The 19,375-nt window shown below is 47.4% G+C and overlaps 1 protein-coding gene across 1 annotated transcript in view; it reads left to right on the top strand.

Annotated features, from left to right (window-relative positions):
• CSMD2 (CUB and Sushi multiple domains 2) overlaps positions 1-19,375 on the top strand; it is a 695,284-nt gene that overhangs the window by 378,302 nt on the left and 297,607 nt on the right. The window contains exon 10 of the mRNA XM_088835123.1: positions 3,922-4,043. Within this exon, the coding sequence (XP_088691249.1) occupies positions 3,922-4,043 (122 nt within the window). The remainder of the gene's footprint in view (positions 1-3,921; positions 4,044-19,375) is intronic.

Raw genomic sequence — 19,375 nt, 5'->3', positions numbered from 1 at the left:
AGCAGGCTCCGGATATGGTAGGAACATGGTTGATCTTCGGCAGGAGCACCTGATCTCAGGAGGAGGGGCTGACCTCCGAAGCGTGAAGGAACCGTTCTTCTGTTGGAACCAAAAGGAAGAAGAAGAGAACATAAGCAGACGGGACTGCAGACTTGAGGGGTGAGAGACAGGGCACACCTGCCAAGTGTCCTCTGTTTCACTCACAAAAACCTAAGCAAGGTCATCACTTGAGTGTAAGGGAGGTGAGGGGAAGGGCGAGAGGTCAAAGGGACATGCAAGAGGCGTGAAAGGGCTTTGAACAGGGGAGGAGAGTGAGCTAAATGGCAGAGTTGCTGGACGATATCCACAACTCTCTGAGATGAGCGATCATGAATTTATAGTGACATCTTCCTACTCAGGTGATTTTACTCCAGCAAAGCTTGACTGCATTGGGGAAGGGCTGGAGGATGTAGGTGGAGAGGTTCATCCACAATTGATGTCTTCCGGGCAACCATTTAAAGGACTTGGGTGGATTTGCGAGAAAATGATCCTAACAGTGGACCATGAGATCCAAGTTGGGAAGAGAAGACAGGGAGCTGATGGTGGAAAGCTGGTGTTAGCGGAGTGAGATACAGATGAAGGTCAAAGAAAACATCCTCCAGGGGATTAGCAGTTGTCTGTGGAAGGGAACACCGGAGGGAGGAGAAAACTCTCCATTGCCGAGTGCTGCAGAGGAAGTGGTGGATCAGACGGGCTTCAATCAAGGCAGGAGTTAAAGCAGGCGGTCCTTAAAGACATTACAGCTACAACTCAGAGTTTGTTTGCCCTGGAACTGGTGGTCAGGAGGTGGTTCTAGAGAGACCACTGTGGAAAGGATGAGGAGGAAGGTCAATAGTAGGAGAAGTGAGTGAAGCCAGCCTGGAGCAGGGTGGGAATAAGGTTTGGGGAGGAGATAAAAGACCAGAGGCACTTGCATCTAGAGCAGTTTTCTTTTTGGTACCAAGTTGTTTTGATGCCAGAAATGGCTGTGGGTCTAAATTATTCTTCCTAAAGTCCCTGGAACACTGCCCCTGCTATATGGTATAGTGATGTTCATAGAAACAATGGAACTGGCTACAGAGCTTGGGCTTGGAAGGTCCTGATAAACCTCCTGAAAGTTATCCAGCAGGGCATTTATTTGATGGGGAAAGGCAAATACAGAAACATAAGCTGGTGTCTGTTCATTTATTCTGTCACTGTCTGAGCATCTACCATTTCGCCAGCTCGTGTAGGTTGCAGCAATGAACTATCCATCTGTTGGTGGGATCCCAGGGGCTGGCTGCTCAGAGGGAAGTCTGTCTGTCCACAGACCTCCCGACCTTACCCAGACAGCAGAGGAGAAAAGAAGCTGATGCTCCATCCCGAATCTATTTTTAGGTGCTCCATGCTAACTAGCTGCCAAGTATAATATTTTAATTAAACCCCTCTAAGCCCTTAAAGTGGTAAATGGCTTTTTGACCTCTTCTCCCTAATTACCTTCACCACTTTTCAACAAACTGCAAATACCATCTAATTTTTGGAAACAAGTGCAAGATAAATTAAGTCTGAAGCTGAGGGCTTTTGGCAGCAAAACCTGAATCTCCGGAAAAGGTGTAATGTGTTACCGGTAGAGGCTTGTAAGGATCCCCTGCAGGGCTAGTATTCTGAAGCCACAGGCCCTCTTTGCAATGGTGGGCTAGCATTAGAGTTTTGATTTTGATTATCTTGTTCTAATTTGTTTGTTAATTATGTCAGTCTCAAATGTGGTCATGGGGGAAAAAAATCCTATAAAGAAACTTCACAAAAGGTGAATAAAAGATCCTTGGCCTTGGGAAATCTTGGAGATAGTGAGAATGAACATGGCATCTGAGTCCACCGTCCCAGCTTCCCTTTGTTAAATATCAACGATGTCCCAGGTCCTGGGTGAGCCTTCATATCCAAGATCTCATAGAATTTCTCCCTCGTCATGCTTCACTGGGGCAATATCACTAGTCCTATTTTACAGATGAAGAAGTAGAATCAGAGAGGTTTTCTAACTTACCAGGGCTTCTCTGGTGACTCAGATGGTAAAGAATCTGCCTGCAATGCAGGAGACCTGGGTTTCATCCCTAATCAGGAAGATCCCCTGGAGAAGGGAATGGCTATCTACTCCAGTGTTCTTGCCTGGAGAATCCCATGGACAGAGGAGCCTGGTAGGCTACAGTCCACGGGGTCTCAGAGTCAGACACGACAGAGCGACTAACACTTAAACTTCCTCTTCAGACTTAACCAACAAAACCCAAACGCCAAGCCCCAAATGCACAGTCTGCTATCTCCTCACCATGCCGATCTGCCTTCAGGTGCAGTTGTATCAAGTCCAGTCGGTGAATGTGAGTGTTTCTCAGGACAGAATTACACAGCAATCAGACGCACAGGAGCGGAGTAGGGGAGAGGATTCCCCCAGAACTTGGTTCAAATTTGACGCAATATCTGAGCTCAGGATGAAGAAGATTATCCTTCAGACTCAGGACTGGGATGAATAACTGGAAGGAACTTTCTCACTGGAGTACATGAGCTCGTAGAACAGAAGGGGCAGTTCTGACCCAGGGTCTCTTGCAAGTAACCCCCTAACAACATTCACTCTGTTCTGTTGTAACTGTTTTCACATCTGTTCTCTCCACTTGCTAGTGGCTCTTTAGAGAAGAGGAATTGTGCCTTAGACATTTTTCTCTTCCCACACTCAGCCTGGCCTGTAATAGGCACTCAATATATGTGGGAATGAATGAGTGCAGGAATGAGTGTGTAAAATGAGAAGAAATTAATTATGTCCGGGAACTGGGGAGCTTCCTTCCCAGGCCTTCCTAGGAAGGGTTTCCTGGGAAAGGTTTATCATGGCCCTGTCCACACACAGAGAGCAGTTCTAGGGTATGCTGTCCCATCAGAGGAAACCAGGTTTGACACCACTTTCATTTTATATACTTAGGCTTGTTGAGTTTGCTCACTATTTCTTTACTGTTAGGCACTTTACCTACAATTAGGATAAATTGCCATGTGGGCAGCAACGGAACAGGCTCATAGAACTTTTTATTAAAATAGCTGAGTGCCAACATTGAAGAATGAAGTGGCTGGAACTAAAGAACGCGTTTTTAAAGAAGGCAAACACCTAGATACAATGTAGTACCTTAACTGGTATCAATCACTACTTAATCTAATTAGTTTAGAAGCTATTTTAAAGAGCTTAATTAGATTAAGCTGTGATTGATAACACTTTATATCTACTTGAGGAGAGCACTTCTTCTAATTCACCTTGAATCTTTATGCTTCCAGTCAAAAGCCTATTTCAGGCATATGCTAAGTGTGGGGAAGGGTTGAAAAAGTACTTCACTGTCCCTGAAATCATTCCGGGTGCCTGGCACCAGGCTAAGCCAGGGGCCTTGCCGAGTTCTCGGGCACAGACATTCTGATACCTAGTGGGGGTGGCCTTGACAAGGACACCCTGAGATTCTTCAGCAGACCTGAGAGTACATGGGAGAGTGCGAAAGGTCAGCAGAGCAGGAGGAAAAGCTTAGCAGGTCACAAGGTGCCTGGGGTCCCCTTAGCCTGAGGTCAAGGTGAGGAATGCTAGCTCCCACCCTCTTGGTAGAGTTGCGGTGCTGGGTCACAGTGGAGTCCGGACAAGGGGACTTGCTTGGCTGGACCGTGTAAGTCCAGCGTTGCCTAGAGAATGGCAGGCCATGTGGGGTCTACCCCTGCCCCCAGTGCTCTGGGAACTGTGACTTCTCTTGAGCCCACTAGGAACTATGGGGGAAGGAAATGGGAAGTAGAAGGTTTTATCTGGGATACGATGTACAGACTTTCGGCTCTTCTGGGCCGGGGCTGGGAGGTGGGGATGGGAACTGGTCCTCGTCTAAATTAAAACACTTGTCTTCCGTCTCCTCTCTGCAGCCCGCATGTGTGATGCCCACCTTCGAGGCCCCTCGGGCATCATCACCTCCCCGAATTTCCCCATTCAGTATGACAACAACGCACACTGCGTGTGGATCATCACAGCACTCAACCCCGCCAAGGTAAGGCTCATAGCGAGTGTGGGTCATGTCCTGTGGGCAGGACTGGATTGGAGACAATTGTTCTACCAGGGATTTCAAACCCAGAACTCGGTTCTCATAGGTTTTCTGAAGACAGTGATTAAAAATTGTTTTTATTAAATTTCAAGTTGATACAAAAGCGTACTTGTAAAATATGATATAAAGAACATCAATACAAGATACAACTGTGTAGCCGTCTCCCAGCTCAAAGGAAAACAAAAAGCCCCACAGATATCCTGGTGATCTGTGTCCCTCAGTAACTTCATCCCATTCCCTCACCCTCAGGCCACCATTGCCTCAACTGTGTACTTTATTATTCCTTTGCCTTTCTTTATAGTGAGCACATAAGTATGTATCCCTCAAAATGCAATGTTTAGCTTCCCAGCACTTGAACTTCATATAAATGTAATCATGTTGTACTGATATATAGTCTTAGCTTTACTCAAAATTATGTCCTTAAGCTTTTTCTGTATTGCCGTGTATCATTTTGTACTGCTCCGTACATTTTTTCCCATCTTTCTCATTTAGTATTTTTTTCTGTGAAGTACCCTTTGTTTGCTAATAAATTTGATAAGTATCTTGCCAAGATCCAAAATAACCTGTTGGAATTTTTAATTATACAAAAACTACAGATAAATTGAAGAATAACTGGTACCTTTATGATTCCAAGTCTTCCAGTCTTTTAGTATGGTATATCTACTTACTTAAGGCTTCGTTAATAGCTTTCAATAAACTTGTGTAATTTTGTCATTATAAATCTTGTACATTTCATAATACATTTATTCATAGATATTTTTGTTGTTGCTTTTATAAATCATATCTTTTAAAATTTAGTTTTCTACCTGTTTCTTGCATAGTGGTTAGAAATGCAATTAATTTTTCTATGTTACAGCTATCCCATAGTAATTTATCTATGAATTCTTTAGCATATTCTACATAAAACAATCATCATCTGCAAAGGATGATGGTTTTGTTTCTTCCTTTTCAATCTTATACCTCTTTATCAACCTTTTCTTGCCCCAGTGTTCTACCTAGAATCTCCAGTATAATGTCAAATCATTGTGATGTTGCTAGGTACCTTTGCCATTGGTCAATGTTGGACAGATTGTTTTACTTCTTCACCATTAAGTATGATGTTTTTTGAAGTTTTTGTTTTAATTTACAGTTCCTTTCTAATCCTAGTTTGCTAGAAGCTTGTATGTGAATGGATGTTGACTTTTATTGAGCATCTTTCTACATCTATTGATATAATCATATGATTTTCTCCTTTATTCTCCTGTGTGGTGAATTCCACTTTGATTTTTCTGATGTTAAGCCACCCTTCTTCCCTGGGATAAACCCAATCTGGTCATTTAGTATTTTCACTTTTAAAATGTACCTATATTTGAATTGCTGGTATTTTATAGTGATTTTGCTTCTGTTTTGTTATATATTACAGATCTAACAAAATAAAATATATTCTATATACATTACACACACACACACACACTCTTGCCAGTTTTCTGTATCAAGGTATTGCTAGCCTCATAAAATGACTCATATTTTTTCATCTCTTTCTATCCTACTACTTGTTTTTAGTGTTTTACAGTTTCACCATCATATGTCTGTTCCGTTCCATTCAGTCGCTCAGTCGTGTCCGACTCTTTGCGACCCCGCGGACTGTAGCCTACCAGGCTTCTCTGTCCATGGGATTCTCCAGGCAAGAATACTGGAGTGGGTTACCATTTCCTTCTCCAGGGGATCTTCCCGACCCAGGGATTGAACCCAGGTCTCCTGCATTGGAGGCAGACGCTTTAACCTCTGAGCCACCAGGGAAGCCCTAGTTGTGGATATTTTGGTGCTTATCCTGTTTGATTTCATTAAACTTCTTGAATCTATGGACTGCATCTCTCACCAGTTTGGAATAAATTTTAGCCATTGTCATTTCAACTGTTGTCTCTCCTTCATTCTCTTTTCTGCTCCTGGGAGTCTGACAAGGCACTTAATGCGTCTCATGGTATCTTCTTTTCCTCTTAACCTCCATCGTTTTCCCCCATTCTGTTCAAGAATTCTCAATCTGTTATGTCTAACGTCTGTTGAATTCATTCACTGAAGATTTATTTTAATTTCAAATATTGTATTTTCCATTTATGAACTCCTACTTAGTTCTTTCAGTTGCTTTTGAGTTTATTTTATAGTGTCTTGCTCCTGCTATCGGAGAAGGCAATGGCAAGCCACTCCAGTACTCTTGCCTAGAAAATCCCGTGGATGGAGGAGCCTGGTAGGCTGCAGTCTGTGGGGTCGCTAAGGGTCAGACGCGACTGACTGACCTCACTTTCACTTTTCACTTTCACACATTGGAGAAGGAAATGGCAACCCACTCCAGTGTTCTTGCCTGGAGAATCCCAAGGACAGGGGAGCCTGGTGGGCTTCCGTCTATGGGGTCACACAGAGTCGGACACGACTGAAGTGACTTAGCAGCAGCAGCAGCAGCTCCTGCTATAGATGCCAGTTATGGAAATATATTAAGGACCTGTATTTTATGCCCTGTGTCTCTTAATCGCAGTGTATGAAACCTTTGCAAGGTTCACTCTGTTGCCTGCTGACTCTCACCTCTTGCCCTCAGAATCACGTTTCTTTCTTTCTTGTATCACTTTTGACTATGCGGTTAGAATCATAAACTTTGTCTGGAGGAAATTCCTTGAGATTTGGGTAGAAACTGGTATATCTGTTACTGCTCTGTGCTTGGGGCCATTAACAGCCAGAAACCTCTTCAGAATAAATTCTCAGTATGAAGGTTTCAAACCACCCAAGTAATCTGAAGGCTGCAAACCCGTATGAAGACAGACTCATCGTGAGAGAGTCTCAGAGGAAGTTTTCTATTTGCTTTCATTCAGTGTCACAATCTGAGGTAAACAATCAGCCTTCAGACCTACCCAGAGGTAGATCTGGGTTTCTAGCTCAACCTCACACTAAGGGTGCAACTTTAAGCAGTTCAGCCTTGTTCAGGGATGTCATCTGAAAGTTCCCAACCTTGGGGGGCCCTGACCTTTGTCTTCTGCTTCCTCTTCTCCACAAGGCCTTGAAAATCAAAGCTCTACTTCACCAGTTTTTAAAAATGTGCTTCATGCTCCAAATCACTTTTTGCATCTCTACATTCACTAGGGTTTAGACTCTGAGATTCTTGCCATCCTAGTCTTCTTGGGCTTCCATAACAAAATAGGTGGGGTGGCTCTAACAAGAGACATTTATTTTCTCACAGTTCTGGAGGCTAGAGGTCTATGATCAAGATGCCAGCAAACTTGGTTTCTGGTGAGGCCTACTCCCAGCTCATGGATGACCCGCAGATGACCTCTCTCAGTATGTCTTCCTGTGTTCTCTGTGCACATGCAGAGAGAGACTTTCTGGTGTCTCCTCCCCTCTCTTGAGGACACCAATCCCACTGGATTAGGGCCCCATCCTTGGACTTCATTTGACCTTAGTCACCGTCCTAAAAGTCCCATCTCTAAATATCATCATATTGAGGGTTTGGGCTTCAACATACAAGTTTTAGGGCAATATAATTCAGTTTATAACACTTATTAACCTGTAAAAAGCTTTCTCTTTCTTTTTAAATTTTACTCAACATTTTAAAACTGTTGGCTCAAAAGTGCTTAGGACCACAATACTTGGAACACTGGAAACAGATTTCCTCTGCAAGTCATTTTGCAAATAAAGAATCATATTTTATCAAACCATTTGACGATAAACCTAGTCAGTGGAGAAGGATGCTTTGGCCGCATAGGGGTGGAAATGGAGGCTAACCCAGAAGAAGGATCTTGAAGTTGTTAAGTTGTTGACTAGAGGGCTATATCATGGGCATTGTTAAAGAACTACAGATGCTTATCTGTTTTTGCTTTTGAATCTGAAGATGGGGTAGAGGGTGAAGCATAGGGAAGTCCTGAAAATTTTTTGAGAAACAGTCTGATTTGCCCTCAGAAGACCTAAACTTGGCTGGTGTGTGGAGGTCAATGGCCCCATATTAGTCACCACCCCGCATGCCATGCAAGAGGTCACTCCAGCCTAGGTTTCTAAAGCCAGTCCCTCTGAAAGGCATTGCCTCAGAGTTAGGTTATACAGAAGAATGCTCTTCATGGGATCTTCATGGGTTTTTAGTAGGCTTCAGGTAGTGCTCGGGAAGCCCAGGAAGACTGCAGGAGGTTCCTCACCGACACAACCCAGGAGGAGAGCCAGGAAGCGTACCATGCAGGGACGAGAGTGTAAGTATAGAAACTCAAAGTCTGAGACTGAAGGGCAGGAGCTGCCTTCCTGCAAACAGCAGAGAAAATGCATAGTGTATTCCTACCGCTGTTCAGCAGCCAACAGGAGAGATTCACTGCATTCAAGGACTGCCTGTCTAGTCACCTTGAGGACATCTCCTTCAGCAAAAATCACAGCCTTTCCAAGTTCACAGTCTGTTTCATGAGATTAGCATTTGCTCATCCATTGATCGTTGGTATGATCCCTGCCCTTGGGGAATGCAGGAGAGAAGATGGGTAGAAATGTAAAGCTAGAGTTCAGACAAGTGCTAATGGAGTTGTGTCCAGAGTGTGATGGGAAAATCTAGAAAAGAGACACTAATGGAAGGTCGGGGAACTTGTCACAAAGGGGGTGACATTTGAACACGGTCTTGAAGGATGAGGATATCAGAGTAGACACCTGTGCAGAGGCACTGAGGTTTGGGACAGTCTCTTAGAACTGAAAATAATTCAACATGCCTATATCAAGGTGAGGCTGGAAAGTCCGCAAGATCCAGATCAAGGTGAACCCACAGGCTTGATAGAGAGGTTTAGGTTTTATTCTGAAACAGATTTCTAAGCGTAGAAGTGTTAGGCTGCCTGTGATAATAGTAATAATCATCTCTTATTCTGTACCTGTTATATGCCAAGAACTGAGCCAGGCCTTCTGTGTAAATGACTTTATTTCATTCTCTTCATAGCACAAATAATTAAGTTTTAAAATACCCATTTGATGGATGAAAAACCTGAATCATGGCCAAGTTAAAGGTTAGGAAACTTGGTCACAGCACATAATCAGTATTAAGGGGCAGCACCGGGCTTTAAAGCCAGTCTTTCTGGATCCATTGCCCATGAACTTAAGTAGCTATGCTGTGCCATTGGATGGAACATGGTCTCAGAGTCGATGGGAGGGGTTGGGACTCGGAGCACTGGGATAAGCCTTGGGAAGGATGAGGGCCACTCTTTCTTCTGTACCAGAGCAATAGCAGAAAGAATTTGTGAAAGATTACACTGGCAGCAGTGGAGATACTAGAGAGGGATGCTAAAGCTGAAACTGCAATACTTTGGCCACCTCATGCGACGAGTGGACTCACTGGAAAAGACTCTGATGCTGGGAAAGGTTGGGGGCGGGAGGAGAAGGGGACGACAGAGAATGAGATGGCTGGATGGCATCACCGACTCTGTGGACATGAGTTTGAGTGAACTCCGGGAGTTGGTGATGGACAGGGAGGCCTGGCGTGCTGTGATTCATGGGGTCGCGGAGAGTCAGACATGACTGAGCGACTGAACTGAACTGAACTGAGACCAGTTAGGAGGCTGAAGCAGTTACCCAAGTAAGAAAAACGGGGTTATCAACCAAGGCATAGGAAACATGGAGGGGGAGACAGATTTAAGAGAAATCTAGGGCATGGGGGCTTCCCTTGTGGCTCAACTGGTAAAGAATCCACCTGCAATGAGGGAGACCTGGGTTAGATCGCTGGGTTGGAAAGATTCCCCTGGAGAAGGGAAAGGCTACCCACTCCAGTTTCTGGCCTGGAGAATTCCATGGACTATACAGTCCATGGGGTCACAAAGGGTCAGACATGACTGAGTGACTTTCACACTCATTAGGGGATGAGATGGGACTTGGTGGCTGATTGGATGTGTGATGAAGGGAGAAGGAGATGTCTCATTCACCACTGTGTCCCAAGTGACCACCATAGCATCTGGCATACAGTAGACACTCAGTAAACATTTGTCCAATGACCAAATAGATGACAACTCCATGTTTTCTCACTTGGACTAATGGGAGGCTTTCAAATACAAGAGGAGGAACAAGCTTGGCAGCAGCCAAGAGGAAAGCGTGATGCATCTGAAGTGCCTGTGTTTCATCCAATGACATTTGGATGCACTGGTTGTAAAGTGAATAAATCTGGGTTCAGGAGAGAGATGTGGATGTCATTGCATCGGCACGCAGTTGGGAACAAGTGTAAAGAATGAACAGCGCTTCTTGGAAAGATCAAAGAGATTGAAAAGATTCAGAATGAGTCTGGGAACACAATCCTTACAAAAGACGGAGATCCAGTGAAAGAAGCAGAATAAGAACCGTTGATAGGATAATTGAGTTGCAAAAGCAAGAGGTTTCCAATCAGGATATGTCTGACAGTGGTGATGCTGTAAAACATCTTGTTGGAAAAGGACTGGAAAGAAACAGTTGGCTTTGGCCTTGGAAGAAGATCTTTCGGTGGCACTTTGTGGGGCAGCATATTAAAAAGCAGACATTACTTTGCCAACAAAGGTCCGTCTAGTCAAAGCTATGGTTTTTCCAGTGGTCATATATGGATGTGAGAGTTGGACTATAAAGAAAGCTGAGCGCCAAAGAATTGATGCTTTTGAACTGTGGTGTTGGAGAAGACTCTTAAGAGTCCCTTGAACAGCAAGAAGATCCAACCAGTCCATCCTAAAGGAGGTCAGTCCTGAATATTCATTGGAAGGACTGATGTTGAAACTGAAACTCCAATACTTTGGCCACCTGATGTGAAGAACTGACTCATTGGAAAAGACCCTGATGCTGGGAAAGATTGAAGGAGGAGGAGAAAGGAGGAGATGCTGGGAGGAGAAGAGGATGACAGAGGATGAGATGGTTAGATGGCATCACCAATTCAATGGATATGGGTTTCAGTAAGTTCTGGGAGTTGGTGATGGACAGGGAGGCCTGGCGTGCTGCAGTCCATGGGGTCACAAAGAGTCGGACACGACTGAGCGACTGAACTGAGCAAAAGTGGGTGGGCAGTGCATGGATGGGGAGCAGGTTGCTATAGAGGCCAGGCATGTGGACAGCCCTTTTGACCACTTTGTGGTAAAGGGAGGGAAGGAGAAAGGGCACGTGAAGGAGGGTGGGTGAACGGAAAGCTTTGGGCCGCTTAGGATGTTTGTTGTTTAGGAGATGGGAGTTTTGAGTGCGGCTGGAGGCTGAGGGCAAAGCCAGCACAGGGGAGGAGAGTGGCGCTGCGGGATTAGAGGACGGGGAGCCAAGGGCCTGGAGCAAGTGAGAGGCACAGTGGACTGAGCGTGCAGCAGCTCCTCTCACGAGGAGCAGGCGAGGAAACACACCGTCGTGAGAAGGGGCTGAGGGTTCTGCCTGTAGAATGTGAGTCTGTAGAAAAGGACATGTGTCTCTTCTAAAAAAAAAATTTTATTGTGGCAAAAGTCACACGATATAAAACATACTATTTTAATCATATTTGTTTTATTATTATTTACTCAGATTGTACAGTTCAGTGGCAGGAAATTCATTCACATGGTTGTGCATCTCTTACCATCATCCATCTCCCAAATTTTTCACTTTCCTAAAGTGAAACTCTGGCCCCATTAAACTCTACATTCCAACTCCCGATCCTCACCCTCCACGCCTGGCCCCTGATGTCTACCCGTGTACTTTCTGATTCTATGAATTTGGCTATTGCAGGCACCCCACATAAATGGAATCCAGCAGTATTTGTCTGCACCTACTGTATATTGTATTGGAGTAAGAGCTGACTCACTGGAAAAGACTCTGATGCTGGGAGGGATTGGGGGCAGGAGGAGAAGGGGACGACAGAGAATGAGATGGCTGGATGGCATCACCGACTCGATGGGGTTGAGTTTGAGTGAACTCCGGGAGTTGGTGATGGACAGGGAGGCCTGGCGTGCTGTGGTTCATGGGGTCGCAAAGAGTCAGACAGTGACTGAACTGAACTGAACTGTAAATTGGGATGCATTTTTAAGGTTAACTTAGTATGACACGTGTCCCTTCGGTCTCCTTATAATCAGGGCATGATTACACATCCCTGGCACCTGTGTGTATGTGTGGACATTTCATCTCCTTTGAGCTTGAGAGGGAGCTGGCAATGTTCCAGTGACTGGAGCCTCCAAGGGTAAACAGAAGCTCCAAACAAGGTCGAGCGATGACCTGGCGTGGGAATGGCCAAGAACCTATGTCCCGATGCCAGCCTCGACTGAGCGCGATGGGCTGAGCAGCTCTACCCTGTGGGAACAAGAATTGACAGTCTCATTGCAGAGGCCGGTGAAGGGTGTCTCTGCTCTGTGAACTAAGAATAAAACAACGAACACCACCCTGTCCATCCTCCCAGAAGCTGGGCAGATTCAAGGAAAAGAGGAATGGCAGCTCAGAGCAAGTGAGGCTGGCCTGCTCTGCTGAGTGCACAGCTCCCCCTTCTCCTTTGGACTGGGAGGGTCTGGAAAAACAGGAGTCCCGCCTCGGCCGGTTGGGCTATCTTAGTGTTTGTAGTCATTCTGCCCACAATAATATTTCCCAAATTTGATCAATCATCAGGAATACCTGGAGAGAGTTTAAAGACATAAATTCCAAAATCCTTTCCTCAAAGATCTGATTACTGGAGATGAGATAAGAACCTGGAACTTGCACTTTTAAAGAGCATTCTTGTGGTTCTGACCAGTTCAGCTTATATGATTAAAAAACAACCACCTCTTTCTATCCCAGCAAAGCACACAGGGCCCTCCTGCCCGCCTCTCCTCAGGCAATCCTGGCTTCAGCCACACTGCGCTCCTGGTTCATAGACCCAGCTGGCCCTTTAAGACCTCTGTCCTGCACATCAGATCCCAGTGTATCTGCCCTTCTGCCTGCAGACTCCTATCCCCTTTGAGACACAGTTCAGATCTCCGCTCTGAGAAGCCTTCCTGACGCCACCAGGTTTTCGTCCTGCCTGTGTTTCTCCAGCTCTTCATCAGCCTCTTCTGTTTTGTGCATACGACGTTGCACTGGATTTAGAATCTCCCCCACAGCTCAGGAGAGCCCCAAAAGCAGGGGCGGCGTTTGTTTCTCTTCCCTGCAGTTAGCACAGCGCCCGGTACAGAGGAGGGGTTCCGCAGGTGTTTGGATACATTACTAAGTGCTGGAGGAGACCTGTCCCTGGGTCAGGTAGCTCCTCAGGTACAGCCCCACCCACGCTGGGCCTCAGAGCCTCCTCCTGTTAGGACCTTCCAGCTTAGCCTCCGAAAGGAAAGGACGTGGCTGATGAAATTTTCATGGTCGGAACTGAAACCCAGACCTGAGTCGGTGCCCCCTACCTGCATACATCTGCCTTCCTTTCACAGCTTCTCGGTATGAAATCAGGCCATGTGAGGCAATTTGCGTACGACCCTCACTGCGTTTGATTAGGACATTAATCCACCTGTGCTAGAAAAGAAGTAAAAGGCAGGCAGGAGAGAATGAGCGAGGTGGGAGGGAGAGGGAGGGTGCATTTCATGAACTTCAAAGCCGAAGAGAACAGTGTTTCGATTATTCACTCCTTGGGGATTAGCCGAGTCACTCTTCCCTTTGTAGACCCGGAGAACGGAGAGAGAACTCTCCAGGCAGCCATCACTCTCTCGTGCAAATGTCAGGAGCCCCTGTGCTGGCCCAGTTGTTCACTCACTTATCCATTCAGCAAACATTTACTCCTGTGTGTTCCGTGCTGGGCCCCATGCAAGATGCTGGCTGGAGATCAGAGAGGTTCTCCCTAAGCGCCCCTGCAGCTCATTCCCTGTGAGTGGGCGGCTCTAGAGGGACCCGTTCAGGGCCTCCTCCAGGTCCTCACTCAGATCCCTTTCCTTTTCACAGTAGTCTTCACTTCCCAGTGTATCTTGGCAGCCCCTTTCCCTAGAGCTGGCTGTGGGTCCCCTGCACCTTCTGTGAAGACAAAGCCTGCTTCCTCCTCTGGATGGGACTTTGTGCCCCTCACGTCCCCATGTTGCCCTGACTTCAGCACTCATCACCCTGTGCTGTGTTCCCCATGTACCCGTGTGTCTCCTCTGCTAGACTGTGAGGTCTCGGGGTGGTATTCATATGTGTTTTGGCTCTGTTGCTTCTTCAAAGCCCAGCACTTGGCAAGGGCATATTAATGAATAAATCCATCAACCAACAAGTGAATGAACTCATGAAAGAGGCACCAAAATTCAATTTGAGGTACTGACCAAAATTCCAGAACGTCTGAACCTTCTCAGTCTTTGCCCTTGGGCTTTCTTACCCAACTCCTCAAAAGCATTTCTCAAAGATGCTGAAGACCTCTCTGCTTGAATTCTTGAGGGTTCAGTCCAGCCCTTCCACCGGCCTCCCCTCGTCCCCCGCCAAGAACCAGTTCTCCAGCCCTGCCCTGGGCCTTCAGCAAGACCCCTGCAGGGGTCACCATGCAGTCCATGCCCGGAGAAAGGGAATTCCCTTCCTTTCTTGGAGCTAATAGTCAGGCTGCCCCAGGGCATTAGGAACCCAAGGCAAAGGGTTGGGGAAGCCAAGGTCATCCCTCAGGAGCCAGTGCTCTGAGGCGGAATAGGGAAGCAGGCCTGGAGCAGAGGATTGCAGAGGCTCTCTGACTAGGTGGGAAGGGCCAAGAGCAGGTCATGAAAAGTCTAGGGTTTCCATGCCAAGAAACTGAACTTTATCCTGAGGGTCAAGATCTGATGAATTTTTCTATGGTAATGAAAGCCTTTCTTCAGAACCCATAGTCATTAGGTTGTGATTGGCTGTGAGTAGCAGAAAGCTCCACAGAAGTTTATACAAAACACAGATTATTTTCCCCACATCCCAGGGGTCCAGAAGTGAAGACTCCAGGGCTGCTTTAGCAGTTTTCTCAGTGTCTTGAGCACCTCCTATTTTTCCCTCTGCCTTTCTTTGCTCTTATCCTCATGATCACAAGAAGGCTGCTCCACCTCTGTCCTCACATCTGTATTCCAAGAAAGCAAGGAGAAAGGTGGGAAAATGCCCTGATGACTCCTCAGCTCATGCCCCATTGCCCAGAATCCTGTCACTTCCCTGTCCTTAGCTCTGCACTTAGCCAGGTCCGTAGTCATATTTCAACAGCCAACATTCTGTTAAGAATGGTAAGCAGTGGGAAGGACAGTGAGTGAACCATTATCTGTGTCTGTCACAGAATCCCAACCATGAACTAGATCCGAAGGAACTGCTTTGGTTGGAGCAAGATACAAGCCATTCTGGTCTTTTCCCACCTTTGTTTGTACCCCTTTAGTATCTTTATGGAACCCTGGGATTCCTGAGAACCCAGTTGGAAAACCACTGCTCTTGGTCAGAGGTCTGGAAACTTTCTGCAAAGAGTTAGATTATAAATATTTTAGACTTTGAGGACTATGTGAGGTTTTTGTTGCACATCCTTCTTTGTAGTGCTTTACTTATTTTTTAACCCTTTAAACATTTAAGAATACGTCTTAGCTCAAGGTGCCAAACAAAAACAAGCCTCAGGCCTGATTTGGCCCAAGAGTCATGGTTACCCAACCCTCACTCTGAAAGGGTCATAGGGCACAGAGTCTGGGGTTCAGAGTGGAGGATGGGCAACAGACTGGAGCCTAGCTAGGAGGTGATTATAGAAATGCAGTCACTGGACAAAACAATCTTAGTCTAGATCTCTTGGCACTTCCCAAAACATGCCTAAGAGCTGTCAGATCCACTGCAGCCACACTGAAACCTTGGGCACAGGCTGACAAGACTGGGATTCCTGTCTTTAGCTGGTCCTGGATGACGCTCAGGAAGCAAGGAATGTCCCCTGGGACATTCTGGACCCTCCATGGTCCCACTCCCATCCGCCACATCTTGGGAAAGGCAGCAAGGTCCTGAGGGGTGCAGTCTCCAGGACTCAACTCCCTCCACCACCCTGCAGTGAACACAGGCTCAGGCTCCCCGAAGCCCTCCTGCCGCTGCTGAACCCCAGACTGGCCTCCTGCCAGGTCTCTCTGCCCCCAGCCCCTCCCTCCATGCTGAGTGACAGTCTCCCCCCATCTGCACCCTCAAGTCCAGGCTACCTGCTCTGGCCTGCCAGGCAAAAGCCAACTGCAGACTCAGCCAGGCTGCTGTCTCCTCCCCTGAGCCCCTCAGCTGCCCTCCCTGGTCCTCGTTCCCTGAGCATCTCCGGGATGGAGCCCACACCCTTCTCTGCCTGCAGGGCCCAGCACGCCCCCCTCCTCTGTGTGGCCGCCTTTCACCTATCCCTCATCTACCATCCTCAGGCACTCTCCATCTGCACCAGGCTCTTGGCATTTAGATTCTGCTCCGCATTGTCAAACAAGTGAGATAACTTACAGGCTGCAGCTAGCTCGGTGCTTGGCACATGGCAGGTGCTCAGTAATTACATCCTAGCGAAGGGTTCTTTTATTCATTTATGTAATGGGTGCAAATTGGGTGTCTGAGCTGTGCACACACGTGCCTCTTTAATCATGCCTGTTTCATGTGCTGCCACTCTCCTCGTTAGAAAGACACTTTGCCGGCTTCACTCATCTGCATGTTAGTTAATGAATCATTACAGGATCACATCTTTAAACAAAGGCCAGAGAGAAGAGGGAAACAAACAAAAGCGCCAGCACACTGTGCACTGCGGCCCGTCCCAAGGCTCCCACGCTGAGGGTTCTGTGCTGGCTGCGCCGTGTAACCAGCTTCCACGTCGGGGTCAGATGCTCTGAAATGCAGCTCCCATCAGTGGCGCTCTACTCAAGTGAGGTGAAACATTTTATGGCTCTGGGTTCTGGCCTGCAAAGCAACGTTTTCCCATCGTGGACATAGTAATCACATACTCCCTTTTTAGGCACTGGCTTGGTGACCTGGGGCTTCCTGCAAGGGGGGATGGTGGCAAGAATGTACAGGCAGAACCCTGATTCCTCCCTGCAGAGGCCAGGCCCCTGGGTCTGCAGAAGGCACAGCTGTGCCTTAAGAGTAGTTTATGAGCAAGTGTTGGCTGAGATCCAGAGAAAGAGCTTAGGGAAGGTTGAGAGGATAAGTCACGGCCCCCATCGTATGAACCTGAGACCTCCCTGGGATGCTATGAGACAGTGGAGCAGGGTGGTAAGGGCCTGGCCTCTGCCTGATGAGTCCCAGTTCTACCACTGAGCTGTGTGATCGTAGGTGAGTTGCCTAACGTCTTTATGCCTGGCCTTTCTCATTTGTAAAATGGAGGTCTTCATAGTGACCATGGCTGTCATGAGTCTTTAGTGAGTTGATGTTTGTAAAATACTCAGAACAGTCCATCCAGCACATTCTAGGTGTCAGGTCTTGTGGTGACGAAGTCTCTCAAGAGAAGATGATCAAAAACTGTGATTAAGTATCTCAAAGAATCTCCTAGACCAGGGGTCGGCAAACTACCGCCTTTGAGCCAAACCCAGTGTATTGCTTATTTTCGTAAACTAAATTTTATTGGGACACAGCCATACTCATTGGCATACATGACAGTGTACATGGATCATGGCTGTGCATGCCACCTGAACGTATGCAGCCATGGCGTGTTCATGCAACAGCGAAGAGGGGTCTTTGCAACAGACATTGTATAAAATGCTCAGGTGCAAATACCTGGCGCTTGACGGGAACAGTCTGCCGACCTTTGTTCTAGATCGTGTCTCCTGTGAGAGATCCAAGAGCCTGGAGATCCGTCCATGCTGGAGGCTCAGGAAAGGTTTGGAAAGCATTCTCCCATTCAGCGTGGTCTGAGCGCCTGGCATGTGCCTGGCACACTGACAGGTTCCGGCAGGTCAAAGGCCATGAGACCTGGCCCCTGCCCTCCAGGAAGTTCCTGAAGTAGTGGGAGACCAGGTAAAGAGCTCAGTCACAGTACAGCAGGTAAGTCCTGACACGGAGAAGAGAGGAAGGGCAATCAGGGAGCCCTTGGACAAGAGCTCAAGGATGTGGAGACGTTGCTAGGGGAGCGGGGGCGAGGGAGGGGAGTGAGCAAACCAGGGTCATGAATGGGCTGGTATGAGAGAATGCGAGATAGGCAGTATGATGGGATGGGAGCAGGAAGCAGGAACCAAGGGTCCTTCCTTATGTACCAGGCTAGGAAATGGCAACATCATTCTAGGGGGCAGGACTAGGGACAGTAAGAGATAGGAAGCCGGTTCCAGCCTGAGCAGATGATCCCGTGATGATTGGTCATCAGGGAACATGGGGAATGAGCTTGCCTACTTGGTGGGAAAGCTAGAGGGACTAAGGCTTTCCCCCTGGGTTTCCCGGGTGGCTCAGTGGTAAAGAATGCAGGAGACGTGGGTTTGCGCCCTGGGTCAGGGAGATCCTATAGAGAAGGAAATGGCAACTCACTCCAGTATTCTTGCCTGGAGAATCCCCTGGATAGCGGAGCCTGGTGGGCTATAGTCCATGGGGTCATAGAAGAGTCAGACACAACTTAGTAAGTAAACAGTAACAAAGGCTTTCCCACTCACTGTAGATTGCTCACTGGAATACGTGTCTATATGGCCAACAAGGATTTTTATCAGGAGGGTCTAGTATTTTTGTTGAAACTATCTGAGAGTCCCAAGCAGGAATCCCCTCCTCATGATACTTACCACCAGTGATCGGGGTGCTCAATACCTCTGAACACAGTCCTTTTCATTGGGGGACAGTTCTCACAGTCACAGAGTTGGTTTTCAGTGCCTCTCATCTCCACCTTCTGCCCTTGGATGGGGCCAGGCAGGATTGCTGCTGCTGCTCCTGCCTCTGCCCTCGAGTCTCTCTTCTCTAGGTCAGTACCTCTAGTCCCTCCACCCCCTGTTTTCTAACAGCCCCCAACCGCTGCCTGCTGCAGGCCCACATCCTCCATTACCCACACCTCTGTACAGACATTTTCCACCAGCCCTCAATGCTGTTTTTCCTAAAACAAAAATCTCACCCCACAGCTTCACTCACAGCTCTTCCTGATCCCATCTTGTCTTGAGGACAGGGCCCAAATCTGCAATGTGACAGGCAGCGCTTCCTCATCCGGCTCCTCCTGCTTATCTCGTGTCCCCACCTTCTGCTTCCCTCTCAGCCACACAACTCCAGATCCACCCGGAGTTTCTGGACAAGTCGTGCACCCCACACCTCTGTGCCTGCTCCTCTCTCTGCTTGGATCACTTTCCCTTCCTTCTCCATTTACTGGACTCTCCAGTCCACCTCCCAAGCTCAGCCTGAGCTTCACGTCCTCCAGGAAGCCTCCTGTGGCCTCCTCCCTGTCCTGTGTGCAGCTCCTCACCGTGGGTCCCAGGCCCGGTGCCGAGGGACAGTACAGGCAGCACCGGGCTCACCCACAAGCACAGCAGGTTTCCTTCCTGGGA

The sequence above is a fragment of the Moschus berezovskii genome, chromosome 4 (assembly GCF_049115385.1).
Source record: "Moschus berezovskii isolate FMDL1 chromosome 4, NW_MosBer_1.0, whole genome shotgun sequence".
NCBI classification, from domain to species: Eukaryota; Metazoa; Chordata; class Mammalia; order Artiodactyla; family Moschidae; genus Moschus; species Moschus berezovskii.
This window is presented reverse-complemented; position numbering and strand designations above follow the sequence as displayed.